The sequence below is a fragment of the Rhinatrema bivittatum genome, chromosome 3, assembly GCF_901001135.1.
Source record: "Rhinatrema bivittatum chromosome 3, aRhiBiv1.1, whole genome shotgun sequence".
NCBI classification, from domain to species: Eukaryota; Metazoa; Chordata; class Amphibia; order Gymnophiona; family Rhinatrematidae; genus Rhinatrema; species Rhinatrema bivittatum.
The window spans coordinates 49,998,422-50,015,828 of NC_042617.1; the positions used below are offsets into that span (position 1 = coordinate 49,998,422).

Sequence of the window (17,407 nt, forward strand, 5' to 3'; positions counted from 1 at the left end):
TCTAGAGCCCTGACCCCAAGCCTAACTAGTAGGAGGCCAGATAAGAAGGGCTGGGGAGGTGAGGCACTCCCCTGGTGAAAATGGTTGGACTACCTGGACCAAGCTGAGGGGGGGTTTGTGAGGCAATGGCCCTATGTTCCCCCTTAAACTGCTGCAGAACCAGGCTAGGTGCTGGACCCCTTTAATTCCCCTTGTGAGAGAGCTCTATGAGCAGGGCCCAACAGCTGAGCTGGGACCCAGGTGGGGATTAGTCAGACCAGGCCTGGGTCTCCAGGAGGAAGACAGCTCCTGTTGAGTAATGCTGTGAGTATTGAGGGAAGCAGTACTGAATTGTGAGTAAATGAAGTACACTTGTCTGAAAGGAAAGACAGTCTACTGTTTGTGAGGCTGAATAAAGATATAGTTTTTTAAAAGAGACTGGAGTCAGACTGAATTTGTCTCCAGGCTTGGGGGATCACCACTCAGTCCCACAAATACCTTAAAATTCGGGCATGGTTATATGCCCGCAGCATTGCATTTGCCATTGGCGGAGAATTTCAGGTCAAACGTTTGTCAGCATGGCAGCTTCATATTTAATTTTCCACTGAATGGGGAACCAGTGAAGATTGGCAAGAGCAGGAGAAATGTGGTCGGTTCGATCATGGCCAGTAATTAGCCATGCTGCAGGATTTTGATTACAGAATCTGATCTATATAGACCCGACCATTTATAATGACTTTTGATGTTGTAGGATTGCTCATGGTTTCCCTTTTTGTGCTCTTATATAAGGCTTTTCTAACAGTCCTTTTGTTCACTTAGGGCTAAGTCTTTGGTTTTGCACTACTAGAAATGTTGAAGTCAGAATTAATGGCTATGGTGTATCATAAAATAAACTTTTGAACATGACTTGAAAGGAAGCTTGTTCAATGCATTTCCATAGGGGATACAAAAACTTTGGATCCTGTAACCTCATGCTTGCTGTCTAACTTTACTGTTGGACAGGTAAGGGGACTACTTGTCCACTGGCACAGTTCATGCACTTCAGACTTTCAACCCCCTAGCACCACCATAGATCTAATTTGGATTTCTGCACCTCAAATGCATGACTCTGCACTTCATGGCATTGAATTCCAGCTGCCAGACCTTCGACCACTGCTTGAGCTTTATTAGATCATTTCTCATTCTCTCTACTCCTTCAGGTGTGTTTACTCTGTTACAGGTCTTAGTGTCACCTGCAAAAAGACACATTTTTCCTTCTAACTACTCTGCTCTGTTGCTTGCAAAGATATTAAACATAATCCTTGAGGCACTCCATTTATCACTCCTCAGAGTAGGTTCCATTTACCACTTCTTCCTGTCTCTCAGTCAACCTATTCCATCAACTTGGGATCAACTCCCAGGCTTTTCATTTTATTCATGATCATCCTGTGTGGGACAGTATCAAAAGCTTTGCTGAATTCCAGATAAATGATATCAAGTGCTCGTCCTTGATCGATTGCCCTAGTACCTGATTAGAAAAAACAAACAATCTGATTTGTTTGACATGATCTTCCTCTGGTAAAAACCATGTCTTGGATCCTGCAACCCACTGAATTATAGATAGTTCACCATCCTTTCTTACAGCAGCGTCTCCATTCATTTTCTCACCATCGAGGTAAGGCTGACTGACCGGCCTATAGTTTCTTACTTTTCTGCTACCACTTTTGTAAAGCGGGACTACAATTTCCCTTCTGCAATCGTGTGGCACCACTCCCATTTCCAAGGATCTATTAAGTCTTTCATTGGACCCACCAGCACCTACCTGAGCTCCCTTATTATCCTGGGACATATCACTTCCAGTTCCATGGCCTTGTGCACGTTCAGTTTTGCTAGTCTTCTGTGTAAGTGGTTGTGTCTACTCCACTCCCATATGTACTCTTTTCCAACCAGAAACTGTCCTCCTCCAAGGACATCTGAAATATTTTAATATTTCTGCTTTTTCCTCATCTTTCTCCACACAATGGCACTTGTCTCCTTTCAGTCTTAAAGTTCTACCTCTGGCCTTCCTCCTTTATCTGATGTATCTGAAAAGTATTTTGGTACCTCATTTTACCTCTTTGGTGATCCTTTCTTCCACTTGAGCTTTTGCTGTCCTGATTTCTTTCCTCGTCTCAATCAGCTTTACCAGATATTCTTCCCTGTGTTCCTCTTTGAATTCCTCTGTACTTTTTGAATGCTGATGTTTTTTTTTTTTTTTTCTTCAATCTAAATCCAAAGGGAAGCCAAAGCAATGTTCCAAACAATAAAACTAAAAGACCAAAAGGAACAGCTTAAAAAAAAAAATCATCCAAATCACAGTGCCTGTATTTTATATATTTTAAGTGTGCTGGTATCATATAGTCGCTTGATTGCCATTAGTCGGGCATATTCATTAGGTGTAATCATCTACTAGCCCATCAGATAAGGTAGTATAACTCCTACCAGCGTGCAACTTTTATCATTTTGTGTACATTTTTCTTACGTTTAGGCAAATAAAATCTATTAGAAAATAAAAATGAAGGACGTTTTTGTTCTTCAGAGTACTAATGACAAGAACATAAAGCATAGGGATATTAAAAAAATCTCTTCCTTCAATCATTGTTTCTGTAACTTAATTCAGTCCAGAGTGCTTTGTTCTTCATTGTGAACACTTGCTGGTTTCCAAGATCGCCCAACATTGCAATGTAGGCAATACTTTGTGCCGAAACATCAGGGGCTGCTTAGTGATTGAGATCGCAAACCTTCCTCACAACATGAAAATGGTGAGCATTAACCTTTTTTTTTTTTTTTGAGCCATCTCTTTGCAGAATCATATCGGTTTCCTTCTCCTCTTACTTTTATTTACCTTTCTTACAGATCCTTTTAATTTGGCCCACTTATATTCCACTTTGCCCATTTTCACCCAGTCTTCGCTCCTCCTCAAGGTATTTCCTCATTTTAACAAAGTCTGCATTTTTGAGACTCAGGTTTTTGATCTTTGTGTGACTTCTCTCCGCCTTCGCTGCTATTTCAGATCATAACGTTTGATCACTGGCGCTCAGGTGGGCACCTACCCGGGCATTGGAGAGATTATTTCCATTTGTGAGCACCGGGTCTAGTATCGCTCCTCTCCTCATGGGTTCCATCACCATTTGTCTAAGCAGAGCACCTTGAAGTGCATCCACAATCTCTCTACTTACAGATCCTGCAGCAGGGATGCTCCGGCACGCATCCAGCAGATTAAAATCTCCAGCAAGCCACATGGCTCCCTTCTCACCTTTTGGTGCATGCGTGCATGCGACATTTTCCTCTTATATATTTAATTTATATTCTGCTTTTTTTTTTTTTCATGCACTTCAAAGTATTTCCATATCATCGGAGGGCTTACAATCTAAGGACTTCATTTACTAAGCATTTTTCCCAGAGACACAGAATGGGAGAAAAGCCTTAGTAAATCGTGCCCTAAGTTTGTACCTGAGGTAATGGAGGGTAAAGTGACTTAAATCCCACCGCTGCTCATAAAGAGCAGCGGTGGGATTTAAACCTTGGCTTCCTTGGTTTGCAGCCCGCTGCTCTAATCACGAGGCTACTCCTCCCCTCGAAGGAGTCCCAGTGGTGACTGAAAAACCAGCACAGGACGTCATTAATCCAGAAGCCCACATCACTGCAGTGCTGTATTAGTGACATGTCCGTGTAAATGTAAAAATGCTTTGGAAAGTTCTCGCTTTGGAGATTTGGTAGGTTTTCTCCCCCACTGAGTCACTATTTCATATTTCTTCTGTTTGCATCTTCCATTTTCTGAGATTCTTGGTTCGCTTGCACAAAGAATGTGGAACAGCCTAGCAGGGGAGGTGGTGGAGGTAAAACCACTTATCGGAATTCAGGAAAACACGGGAGAAGCACGGAGAATCCTCTGCTTTGAGGAAATGAGGTCAAAACTGCAGCTCAAGTTGACTTGATGCTATTTAGGTGGTTGTGGGAAATGGAAGTAGAGGGGGGCCTTCAGGTCACTGTCTGCTGTCCTATGTGTTTGTATGTAACTAACAACATGGCAACTTTATTTCTCTGTCTAGACGCATTACTTTGGCCTTTGGTTTCGCAACAAGGCCCATCAGGCACGATGGGTGGACCTGGAAAAGCCCCTGAAGAAGCAGCTGGACAAGTTTGCCATTGAGCCCCTGCTCTTCTTTGGTGTCATGTACTACGTGCCTTGTGTGTCCCTACTTGAGCAGGAGGTCACCAGGTAGGTTGCCTTCTGCAGTACGCATTGCTTTATTGTGTAAAGGAGTGAGGGGTTCATGACCAACAAGACTGGCATTTTTGCGATTTTTTTTTTTTTTTTTTTTTTTTTTTTTTTTTGCCAGGCTACTGTCATGTTTGTGGAAAGCAGTAACCTACCGATACAACTGATTTGCAGCTATATTTTTTCTTTCATTTAATATTGGACTTTGTGTCAGCTGAACTGTTTGATAGAGGGAAGAATTTTGCTTACTAACGCTATCATCTGTACATGTTCTGTGCCATTTCAATCCAGCCCTGTTGAAATAGCAGCACGTTGCCTGTTTTGCTTGTTCGTGATGCTTCTTTAAACTGTAAATAAAGCGTCCCTACCATAGAGAGAAGAGCTAGGTACTAGTCTCTTATTCCTGTGTCTTCCAGTTCCTCTCCCCCCTTCTCTGCCACGTATCTCCTATTCTCTCCACTATGCCAATCTTGCCTTCTTGTGGCCATCCTCTTACTCTTTCCCATTCCTCCTTAAATTCTCTTTTCCCACCTCTAACTATTCCCCCACCCCCCTACTATCTTTATCTTTATCTTTCTCCTCTGCAACATCCTGGGCAAATCATCTTCCCCCGGGATGATCCTCTCCTCTGGCTAGCAGGAGGAGGAGAGCGACAGTGCCTCATGTCACATTTACATCTCCCTGCTGCCCAGGACATAACTTGTGGTTTCAACCATATGGCATACCATAGTGTTGCATGGTTCAAAATACTAGCTGGATCCAGGCCTGGTGCAAGGGTATTAGGCACCCTAGGTGAACCTTGCAGCCTTGCACCCATACCACGCCCTTCCTACATACAATAAAAAAAAAATATTATGCATTTATAAAATATTTTACCTGGAAAAGGACATTCAAAGTACAGTCTTCTGAGATAAAAATATCACAGCAATATGTATATTACATTTATGTACACTACTGTGGTAAAATTAGAAAACCCAGCAAAAAGGACACTTGGAACCCATATGGTATTAGACTTATTGTAATGCATGTTGGATGTGGGCTCGGCCCTCAAAGCCTTGAGTAAACTGAATTAAAAATGACTAAACCTCCTGTACCAAAACTGCACTAACTGCCAGCACTCTAACAATAACAACCATACCTATGAAAAGGCAACACTGCAAATATTATACCAGGCTCTAAAACACTAATACACCTCCTATTAGGAAAACTGAACAAGCCAAGCTGTTATAGATCCCTGCACAGAAACCAGATGCTTGCAGAATACCTCACTGCTGTCATACATGCAGAACACACAGAGCCTCACCAAATAAACAATAAAGTGACTGTAAAGCATAAATAGAAACGTGCAGACAAAAACTGAACTGGAAACTGCAAAAAGCCAGACTCAGGATGTAATTTTATTTATTCATTTATTTAAAACAATTTCTATTCCTCCTATAACGGATCCCCATACTAAGCAGATTACAACAAAATAATATACAGTAAAAACAATAATTAACCTAAAAAATTCATAATGCAAATAAAAATAAAATTGCTACTACAATATAGTTGCTTGCAAAATAAAAATGCTTTATTGCTTGTGAAATTTTTAAAACATCATCAATATTTCTCAGTGCTTCCTGTAGAGCATTCTACAATGATGGACCAATGGCAGCAAAAGCTCATTTTCAAGTTTCCATTAGACGTGCCTGCCTAATAGAGGTTTCTTACAAATACGGTTTTCCTTGACCGCAAATTTCTGGTAGGTTTATATCTTTTAAGCAGTGATGCCAGGTAAGATGGACCTTCAACCTTTAGGACTTTAAAACAAGCATCAATGTTTTAAATTCAACTCGCCTATTAATGGGTAGCCAATGGAGATGAATAAGCAATAGAGACATGATCCCATCTATGGCTCCCCGAAATTAAATGAGTGGCTGAATTCTGTAACATCTATAGAGGACAGATAATAGAAACATCACTGTAAGCACAAAAGATCGCATAATCATCTGAAAATCATTTTTTTCTAAGACGTATTGCAGATCCTGCAGAAACTAGAAGCACCACAGCCAAAACCCACCCTCAGAATATGATGGATTTGTGGATGAAATGATAGTTGAGAATCAAATAGGACTCCCAGATTCCAAACTACAGGTTTAAAGCATGTTTACTTTCCCAAAATGGTAACAGAACTGATATGTTTTTGAAAATAATCTGAGCCCCTTGGCAAACAATGATTTCAGGTTTTTTTTCAATATTTAGCTTTAGATTTTCATACATCCAATTATTTTTTTTTTTTTTTTTTTTAATTCTTTATTTCTCAATTTTCATGTCATAATACATTACGACAGATATACAGTGAATTTTTTCAGTCCTTATTTCAACATTTGACAATACTGTTTAGATTTCCAAAGAAATAATTTTTAACTGAAAAATATACACCATAATCGTACAGCAAATGTTGCAAAACCACTCTTTTGTATAACTTATTTTAGTGATAATTTAAAGAAATTTAAACCTGGGATCAATGGAAATCATTATTTAGGAGATTAAATAGGATAAACTAATTTCTATTACATATAGTACAGTTATTGCAGTTTCATTACAAAATGCCTGATACTTCAGGGTATTATTGGGGAAGAGGCAGTTGGCTCTCTTGCCCCTACAAATTGGGTTAGATGTTCTAATTGGGAGAAGATAAAAGTTTCATTTCCCCGCTTAATTATACATCGACAAGGGTATCTGAGCATATAGGAAAACCCTAGTGCAGTTACCCTTGATCTTAATGCCAGAAATTCTTTTCTTTTAATACGTGTAGAGGGAGCCAGGTCTGGGAAAATTTTTACATCTTGACCACAATAATTAACAGGAAATTTCTGAAAGTAAACCTTCATTAAATTACTCACATCAGCTGTAGTAATTAAAGAAACAATCAATGTACTTCGTTCTATTACCTGTAAGGTAGAGTTTTCTAAAAAACTTGTTAAATTGCTAGGTATTGATACAACAGGATCTGAGGTTCTTTTCTTTACAAAAAAGCAAGAATTAATTGATGGAATACTATTTTCTGTAAATCCCAGAACCTCAGTGAATAATCTTTTCAAGGACGTAAATGGGATTTCTCCCGCTATTTTAGGAAAATTTACAATCCTTACATTTAATTGTCTCATATTATTTTCAAGGATTTCCAAACGCTTTAAACATGCAATCTGGTCCTTTACAACTAAATTATTAACAGACTGCACAGTTCTTATATTATTTTCAACTTCATCTACTCTTGTTGACATTTCAGTAACTTGTCTTTGTGTACCATATAATTGTTGTTGTAAATTAGAGGATACCGAATCTATTTTCCCCTCCAACCTATTTACAGTGGCATTCAAACCACTTACCAGGTCCCAAATAGCCCCTAATGTGACCGATTCTGGCCTAGTTGTTAAAGAAAGTCTATCCACAGGGTTCTCAGTTTGGGGGAAGTTCAGATGTAAACCTGTAGACAATATAGCTGTTTCTTCTCCTCCAATGGAGGCAGGCTCAGTGGGATTCATCACTGAGCTTTGTCCCGGAACAACTTCCTCAGATGTTACATTTTGCACCACTTTATCAGTGGGCGAAATTACTGCACCTCCTTCTGGATCGCTTTGAGGTGGAGGCGGTCTGTAATCAGGACTGAGGGAAATCTCATCCTGGGGAGTCTCCTGTTCTCCTTTCGAGGAGCTCCCAAAGGACTCACCGGAACCCTCTCTTCCTAACTGCTGCATAAAACGGTCTATCTCAAGTTGAAGTAATGAAGGTAAAGGTTCTGAGGGGAAAACCCTCACTTTGCCTTTTCGTTTAGCTGGCATAATAATACTTAAAGAAATTTATACCAGAATTCTAACTGAGAAAATACACGTTTTCTGTACCTTTATTTTCCTTGATCCCAGTCGTTGGAGTCCGTCTGCAGGGCTTCCTCTGTTAGTCCGTCCAATCCGGACTAAGCCGGACCAAGCCGTGCGCACCCCTTAGGTGCGCACGGCTTTGGTGGCGCCGGCGGCTGCGGGGCGCCGCACTCGCGCCGATTTTAAGGCGCGTCTGGCTCCTCCCCCTCGGGTCGGTCCTCACAGCTGGTAGGTGTTTCCTGGCCTGACAGAGGCCCTGCACGGCACGGCAAGCTCCCGGCAACCAGCCTCTCTCGCGCCGGTTTTAAAGCGCGTCTGGCTCCTCCCCCTCGGGTCGGTCCTCACAGCTGGTAGGTGTTTCCTGGCCTGACAGAGGCCCTGCACGGCACGGCAAGCTCCCGGCAACCAGCCTCTCTCGCGCCGGTTTTAAAGCGCGTCTGGCTCCTCCCCCTCGGGTCGGTCCTCACAGCTGGTAGGTGTTTCCTGGCCTGACAGAGGCCCTGCACGGCACGGCAAGCTCCCGGCAACCAGCCTCTCTCGCGCCGGTTTTAAAGCGCGTCTGGCTCCTCCCCCTCGGGTCGGTCCTCACAGCTGGTAGGTGTTTCCTGGCCTGACAGAGGCCCTGCACGGCACGGCAAGCTCCCGGCAACCAGCCTTTCTCGCGCCGGTTTTAAAGCGCGTCTGGCTCCTCCCCCTCGGGTCGGTCCTCACAGCTGGTAGGTGTTTCCTGGCCTGACAGAGGCCCTGCACGGCAAGCTCCCGGCAACCAGCCTCTCTCGCGCCGGTTTTAAAGCGCGTCTGGCTCCTCCCCCTCGGGTCGGTCCTCACAGCTGGTAGGTGTTTCCTGGCCTGACAGAGGCCCTGCACGGCACGGCAAGCTCCCTACATCCAATTATTAATTTCAGGTATCTCAGCAATCGACATCAAAGTTGCTTGTGAGGAGACATCAACAGAGAAATATAGTTGTATGTCATCTGCATACTTTCTGAACATAATTGAATGTTGGTCTAATATACAATGAACGCATATATGCAGGACCCCGGATGGGCCAGTGAACGAAATGGAAGAGGACTCCCCAATCATGGCTGCTTGTTCTCTTTTGCAGAGAGAGGATTCAAACCATTTATATACTATCCCCCCACCCACTCTAACACCCTTTAAACGGTCTAATAAGATGACATGGGAAACAGTATCGAAGGTCGATGATATATCAAGGAATACGCCAATAACAGCCCTACCCCGATCAAATTCACATAATACATTGTTCATGATGGAAACATAAAAGCTTTCAGTGCTGTGTTTCTGTCTGAGCCCACTTTGAAACTGAGATTTGTTTTCTTTAAAAAAAAAAAATCCACAAAATGACAAACTAATTTCTCCAATATTTTCCCTAAGGTACTTAAATTAGAAACTGGTCGAAAGCAGGAGGGAGATTCTCTATTCAAATCAGCTCGTTTTAGGGACTGGACGAATAATAGCTCTCTATAGTATGGTGGGAACATCTTCTTCCAGAAACGAATATACAAGAAAACCAAAGTATCTGGAAAATCATCCCTAAGTGAATGCAGTACAGGAGGAGGACAGGGATCCAAAGAGCAAAATGAGTTCTTAAGCTGCAACAGATAATTTTTCTACTTCTGATTTACCCACATCTTGAAATGATTCCCATAATATGAGGACCTGAGCCAATGAAACAGAACTAGCTACTAACTCGTTATTCAGGGGGAAAAAACATAAAACATCGAGCAATGAAACCAAGAAATGCCATGCGGAGTCAGACCAAGGTCCGTCAAGCCCAGCGTCCTGCTCCAACAGTGGCAAGGCAAGGTTGCAAGTACCTGGCGGATAACATGACGTAGATCTGTTTCCTGTTACCCGCTCCCAGGGTGACCACTGGCAATAGATTCTACAGCGTGATAATGCGCTGAGTGGAAAAGTGTTTTCTACAATTTGTTTCAAATCTGCTGGTTGTTAGTTTCAAGAGTGTCCCCTCGTTTTAGTATTATTTGAAATCATGCTAATAAAAAAAAAAAGAAATATTTCATAACAGCTGACAAATATAATTTATTTATTTATTTATTTGGATATACTTGTGCCTTGTTGATAGTTCAAGGCAAATTATATTCAAGGTCTCTGCAGATATTTTCCTGTTCCTAAAGGGCTTGCAGTTTTAAGGGCCAAATTTTACTAAGCATTCCTCCTCCACCCACAATGAGAGAGAAGCCTTAGTAAATCAGGTCCTAAGTTTGTATCTGAGGAAGCAGAGGGTGAAATGACTTGCCCACAGTCACAAGGAGCATCAGCAGGATTCGAACTCTGCCTTTCCTGGTTCTCAGCCTGCTGCTCTAAACATTAGGCTACTCCTCCATTCTTATAATAGCTAAAAATTCATATACAATTTTTTTTTTAATTTTGCAAATACTAATCAAATATTTAAAAACAGCAGACACATCAAATAACACCCAATAATTACAACTAATAAATTATTTTACTTAAAAAAAAAAAAATCCCTCACTCTCCATTCCTGGGAACTTTTTGATTTTCAGCTGCCATGAGATTATTATGGATTAACGGCTGGGGAGAGGGGTTGTGGGTGTAACAGATTTTCTCCTCTCTGTCATACACACTTTCTAATGCACAAAATGCTCATTTGTACATGTGCTTTCTGTCTCACTCGTACACACCTTTACTTGCATACACATGCTCACTCACATACTCCCTCACTAACATTCTCTCACTCCCTCTCCTACACATACTCCCTCACTAACATTCTCTCACTCCCACTCCCGCACATACATGCTCACTCACGTACTCCCTCACTAACATTCTCTCACTCCCACTCCTACACATACTCCCTCACTAACATTCTCTCACTCCCTCTCCTACACATACTCCCTCACTAACATTCTCTCACTCCCACTCCCGCACATACATGCTCACTCACATACTCCCTCACTAACATTCTCTCACTCCCTCTCCTACACATACTCCCTCACTAACATTCTCTCACTCCCACTCCCGCACATACATGCTCACTCACATACTCCCTCACTAACATTCTCTCACTCCCACTCCCGCACATACATGCTCACTCACATACTCCCTCACTAACATTCTCTCACTCCCACTCCCGCACATACATGCTCACTCACATACTCCCTCACTAACATTCTCTCACTCCCACTCCTACACATACTCCCTCACTAACATTCTCTCACTCCCACTCCTGCACATACATGCTCACTCACATACTCCCTCACTAACATTCTCTCACTCCCGCACATACATGCTCACTCACATACTCCCTCACTAACATTCTCTCACTCCCACTCCTACACATACTCCCTCACTAACATTCTCTCACTCCCTCTCCCGCACATACATGCTCACTCACATACTCCCTCACTAACATTCTCTCACTCCCACTCCCGCACATACATGATCACATGTGAGAATATGTGAGTGAGGGAGTATGCGAGTGAGCATGTATGTGCGGGAGTGGGAGTGAGAGAATGTTAGTGAGGGAGTTTGTGAGTGAGCATGTATGTGCGGGAGTGAGAGAATGTTAGTGAGGGAGCACATACATGCTCACTCACATACTCTCTCACTAACATTCTCTCACTCCCTCTCCTACACATACTCCCTCACTAACATTCTCTCACTCCCACTCCCGCACATACATGCTCACTTACATACTCCCTCACTAACATTCTCTCACTCCCACTCCTACACATACTCCCTCACTAACATTCTCTCACTCCCTCTCCTACACATACTCCCTCACTAACATTCTCTCACTCCCACTCCCGCACATACATGCTCACTCACATACTCCCTCACTAACATTCTCTCACTCCCACTCCCGCACATACATGCTCACTCACATACTCCCTCACTAACATTCTCTCACTCCCACTCCTACACATACTCCCTCACTAACATTCTCTCACTCCCTCTCCCGCACATACATGCTCACTCACATACTCCCTCACTAACATTCTCTCACTCCCACTCCTACACATATTCTCTCACTCCCACTCCCTCACATACATGCTCACTCACATACTCCCTCACTAACATTCTCTCACTCCCTCTCCTGCACATACATGCTCACTCACATACTCCCTCACTAACATTCTCTCACTCCCACTTCTGCACATACATGCTCACTCACATACTCCCTCACTAACATTCTCACACTCCCACTCCTACACATACATGCTCACTAACATGCTCTCTAACATAACTCTCAAAAAAGATATAATTGCGATGGAGAAGGTACAGAGAAGGGCAACCAAAATGATTAGGGAAATGGAACAACTCCCCTATGAGGAAAGACTAAAGAAGTTAGGACTTTTCAGCTTGGAGAAGAGACGACAGAGGGGGGATATGATAGAGGTGTTTAAAATCATGAGAGGTCTAGAACGGGTAGATGTGAATCGGTTATTTACTCTTTCGGATAATAGACTAGGGGGCACTCCATGAAGTTAGCATGTGGCACATTTAAAACTAATCGGAGAAAGTTCTTTTTTACTCAACGCACAATTAAACTCTGGAATTTGTTGCCAGAGGATGTGGTTAGTGCAGTTAGTATAGCTGTGTTTAAAAAAGGATTGGATAAGTTCTTGGAGAAGTCCATTACCTGCTATTAAGTTCACTTAGGGGCAGATTTTAAAAACTTGCGCGAGCGCGTACTTTTGTTCGCACAGCAGGCGCAAACAAAAGTACGCTGGATTTTATAAGATATGTGCGTAGCCGCGCGTATGTTATAAAATCCGGGGTCGGCGCGTGCAAGGGGGTGCACATTTGTGCAACCTGCGCGCGCCGAGCCCAGCGCGCGCTGCCTGTTCCCTCCGAGGCTGCTCCGATTTCAGAGTGGCCTCGGAGGGAACTTTCTTTCGCCCACCCCCCCAGCCCTATCTAACCCCCCCCTTATCTTTGCGCACGTCGGCCGGGTGCCCCGCTCCGTGGTCCGGTCCTGGGGGCTGTTCCGGAGGCCGCGGCCACGCCCCTGGGCCGAAACCACGCCCACGTCGTCGCCTCTGAAATGCCGCGCCCCGCCTCCCAAACGCCGCGTCATCCCGACACGCCCCCAACAGGAAGCCCCGGGACTTACGCGCGTCCCAGGGCTTTACGCGCGCCGGCGGCCTATGCAAAATAGGCGTGCCGGCGCTCGCGGGCCTTTGAAAATCCGCCCCTTAGAGAATAGCCACTGCCATTAGCAATGGTAACATGGAATAGACTTAGTTTTTGGGTACTTGCCAGGTTCTTATGGCCTGGATTGGCCTCTGTTGGAAACAGGATGCTGGGCTTGATGGACCCTTGGTCTGACCCAGTATGGCATGTTCTTATGTTCTTATGTTAATTAGTGGATTGAGAGAAAAAAAAAAAAAAGCAGCAGAGCCCCCTATACTAACAGCTCAGCACAGAAAGTCTATCACACAATTAAGAGAGCAAACGGTATGCGGAACGGAATCTTAGTATTCATATTGTAACACATTAGGCAGTTTAATTCATTGCCGCACATTATTTTGCTGTGATTTACCTAAATGTGTGTGCCCTTAACTCCTCCCTTCTTGCATGCTTGCGCCGAATATTAGAAATGAACCATCTTTTATAAGGCAATCCAAAAAAAAGAAAAAACAATATAATCTAATATTTATATGCCAAATTAGACAGAATCTGATGATCCTAGATATTTCTAGCTGGAGCAATATAAAGAAAACATTTTCATAGTAAAATAGATGTATATTAAATGCTATGTTCTAATTACCCAAGACCAATCAGGGCTCAATTATCTTGGCAACTTCGAATCCAGGAATTTTCTAAGTTCTGTAGGTTCCAGGAACACACACCTATTATTCAAATGTTTAACAACACATTTACAGGGAAAGTAAACTACCATGTGGGCAACCAGCTGTTTACATCTGGGCCCATCTGCCCAGATGTAAACCTTTCCTTCTTAACTGGGTATTCCTAGTGATGTCTGGATACATCCACATTCTCTCAGTAAGGTAAAGCTTTTCTCGATTTCTCAAGAAGAGCTTTAAAATATGATCTCTATCCTCAGCTTTCTGGAATCTCACACATAAGATTCCTCTAGGCTCTACTTGCTCTCCCATTGACTCTTCTAGGAAATTAGTAAGATTTCCTAGCTGTAAAGATTGATTAGAATCATTGACATTCCCCCTTTTTTTTGTTACAATATAGAAGATTTTTTCTATTAAAGGTATTTTTTGAGAAGGAATTAATACATTTTCTCCTAAATTGTTCCAAATGAGATGTAAGTCTAACAAAGGGAAAATTTAAAATTCTAATATTATTATATCTCATGCTGTTCTCTAATATTTCAATTCTTCTCATATTTGCTGTTTCTCCTTTTATTAACCCTGTTTGGACGTCTTGCATTTGATTCAAGTGCTTTTCTAGATTCTCAAATTTCTCTGAGTGTTTAACCTTACTGTCCATTGTACTATCTTGGACTTGCATTTCAGACATTTTTATCTCTAAATTTTTCATAGAAACTTTCAAATCCATCAATAAACCCCATATATTTTCTAAGGTGATTTTATGAGTCTCATTCACTTCAGAACTCTTTTTCTTAGGATTCTTCTTCCCAGATTTCGGGTAGTCTTCACTCCTGGATGCAGAGGATGCTACCCCCCTTCAGCGCCCTTAGGTGTTGATGTTGAGGGGTCCGAGGGCTGATAATTCTCTCCGTTGTTTTCCTCCTCCACTTCCAACGGGTGGGCCCCCATACTTCCTCTTCTTACTATCTCCACATCTTTCCCATTCCCCGCCCCGATGTTAGGCATCAAATCTACACTTTCAGTGGAGATTTGAACCTCTGAAAATGAGTCAAATGTGGGATTGGGCGCATCTGGAGTCAAGGGTGCACCGGGGCTCAATGAGATCTGATGCTGTTCCTGGGATAACATAACCTGCTCCTGGTTTGCATCCAATTCGGAACCTCCTCCCGGTGTATTGGCATTTAAAGTCCTGAGAAAGTTATCGATTAATAATTGAGAGGGGGCAGGACTAGGAACAGTCGGGGCCTCCGGACGTAGTCTGCCCTTTCTCTTAGTATGCGGCATTGTTTAGAGGAAGTAGTTTTTACATTTCTCAGCGCATCTAATATTCAGTTCTAGGACCATCAATGAAGAGAAGTAATACGTTAAGCACTTGGTAAAACTTACTATTTCAGCGGATAAGATATTGTTCCCATTTAACTTCTGTGGATTCCAAACAAAGCCTGCGCGCCGCAGGGAGGGTTGGTTTTAACACTGCCAGCCCCTCCCCTCAGTGACGTCAGTGGCCGGTCTCAGCTGCAGCTCCAAGGAGCAGTCCTCCTTCGGGGAAACAGCGGCAATGCAAACAGGGGAAAACCAGTCCAAATAAGCAGGGCCAGGAACTCCTTACCCCACCAAGGTCATTCTCCTCTCCTTCTCTCCTACAATATTTTTTAATCTGACAGATTCTCCTAATAGTCCTGGAGCCTTTTGCCAAGATGATTACGGACAACCCTGTCCGGTAGTATGGCCTACCCTGAAGTTACAGAATGCCCACCATTGACTTTTATACAAACCTCTGGGGCAGCATAAAGTCTGCATATCCATGTCAAGAAGTTGATCCTATATTTATTTCCTCTCGAACTTTAAACAGAAATTGCCAGTGGACCCTATTGAATGCCTGCTCTGCATCGATGGTAAGTAGAAGCAAGGGCAATTGCTCTTTTTTTGGCCCAAGAAATTACATTTTAGAATTCTGCTAAGTCATCTGCAGTCAACTCCTCAGAATAAATCCTGATTGATCTTTATGTATCAGAATATGTGATACACTACTCAACTCTCTGCAAGGATCTTAGCTAGAATTTTAAAATCTAAGTTAAGCAGTGCAGTGGGCCTATAGGACTTGCTCAATGTGGCACCCTTACCACCCTTAGCTTTAATAGTGGCCCCTATCATATTAGAGACAGGTGGAAGCTCACTGTCTGATAAGACATGTACACACTGATGGCCTACCAAGGACCAAACTAAGGCCTGGATTCACCATTCTATCGCAGAATGGTGAATCCAGCGAAAACGGGCGGGCCTGCGAAAGCCGGCAGCCATCGCACCACCGCAGTGTTATCGCTGACGGCTTTCGCACCTAATAGTGTCACCGTGAAAGATGGTGTTATTGGGCGCGCTACTGGCGACGATAACGTGGCCTACCTTATCGCCACCAGCGAAGACATCGCGGAGTCCATCCCAACTCCTCCCCTCACCACCCCAACTCTGCCCCTAGCAAGCTATCGCACACAATAAGCTTTGCAAAATGACCCCCTAAATTTCTTAATACAGTTTGGAGAAGCCATCCAACCCTTGGGGCTTTTCCTGTTTTCAGATTTCTAACAGCCTGAATAACCTCAGATTCCATCACTTCCTTATTTAATCATACCTGGAAGTCTTGAGGAACAAATGGAAGATCTACATCAGCCAAATATATTTTGGCCTCCTTGCTAATAGTTGCATCAAACTTAGTTCTTCGTAAAATTGTGTGAATCTAGAAGTCTTGGGGGCAGCCTGCACAAAGCAGCAGTTGCTACTACCCTAAAACTAAACTTAAAAAAAAAATTTGTTGGGCAGACTGGATGGAGCATTTTGGTCTTTATCTGCCTTCATTCACTATGTTACACCCTAACTTTGATTTTAACAATGTAATTCCAGGAAAGTTTATTCTTCAGCCTTATAACTAACAGTCTGCTGTCTTTATTGCCAAATTCAGAATACTCTTGCTGAGTCAGCTCCATCTGGTAGGATATACCCTCATTCAACAAACATAATGTATTTCTAGATACTTCCCATTTTTTGAGAATAGCAGTATCAAGTGTCACGCTATGTAGTTGTTCTAACTTGTTTATTAAAGCTTCTAACTCTAATCTGTTTTTCTCTTTCATATTTTTCTTCTGCTCCAAACTAGATATCAACTTGCGCAGCCTCAAGGGTATAGATAGCTGGGCCCACTTTGTGTGGCACACACCTTGCACATTCCAATTCTTCTTCTTCTTCGCCGTCCTGGGCCTCCTGTTTTGAATTCTTCCAGCCTCTGTCTTATTCACAGGCTGAACGAGACATGGAGAGCATGCATTGAGCACTGGATGTGATTTATTCTGAGTGTTAGGAGCAGACTAGTGGGGAAGTTTTGGGAGCTATGTGCAACGGTCTAGGTAACTAACAGAGCTGGCTACCCGCTCCACACAAGACTTCTTTCTTCCCCTACACTTGTATGTAGAGGGAGCTGGTCCACAGTGACAGGTTCATGTCTGTGTCTGCCCTCTTTTTCCTTT

At 43.0% G+C, this 17,407-nt stretch overlaps 1 protein-coding gene across 3 annotated transcripts in view; it reads left to right on the top strand.

Annotated features, from left to right (window-relative positions):
- PTPN14 (protein tyrosine phosphatase non-receptor type 14) overlaps positions 1-17,407 on the top strand; it is a 277,012-nt gene that overhangs the window by 96,778 nt on the left and 162,827 nt on the right. For 2 of the 3 annotated variants that reach the window (XM_029593207.1, XM_029593208.1), the window contains exon 3: positions 4,050-4,219. In XM_029593207.1, coding sequence (XP_029449067.1) covers positions 4,050-4,219 — 170 coding nt within the window. Of the gene's footprint in view, positions 1-4,049; positions 4,220-17,407 lie in introns of those variants that run through there. The other variant, XM_029593209.1, reaches the window with a different exon arrangement.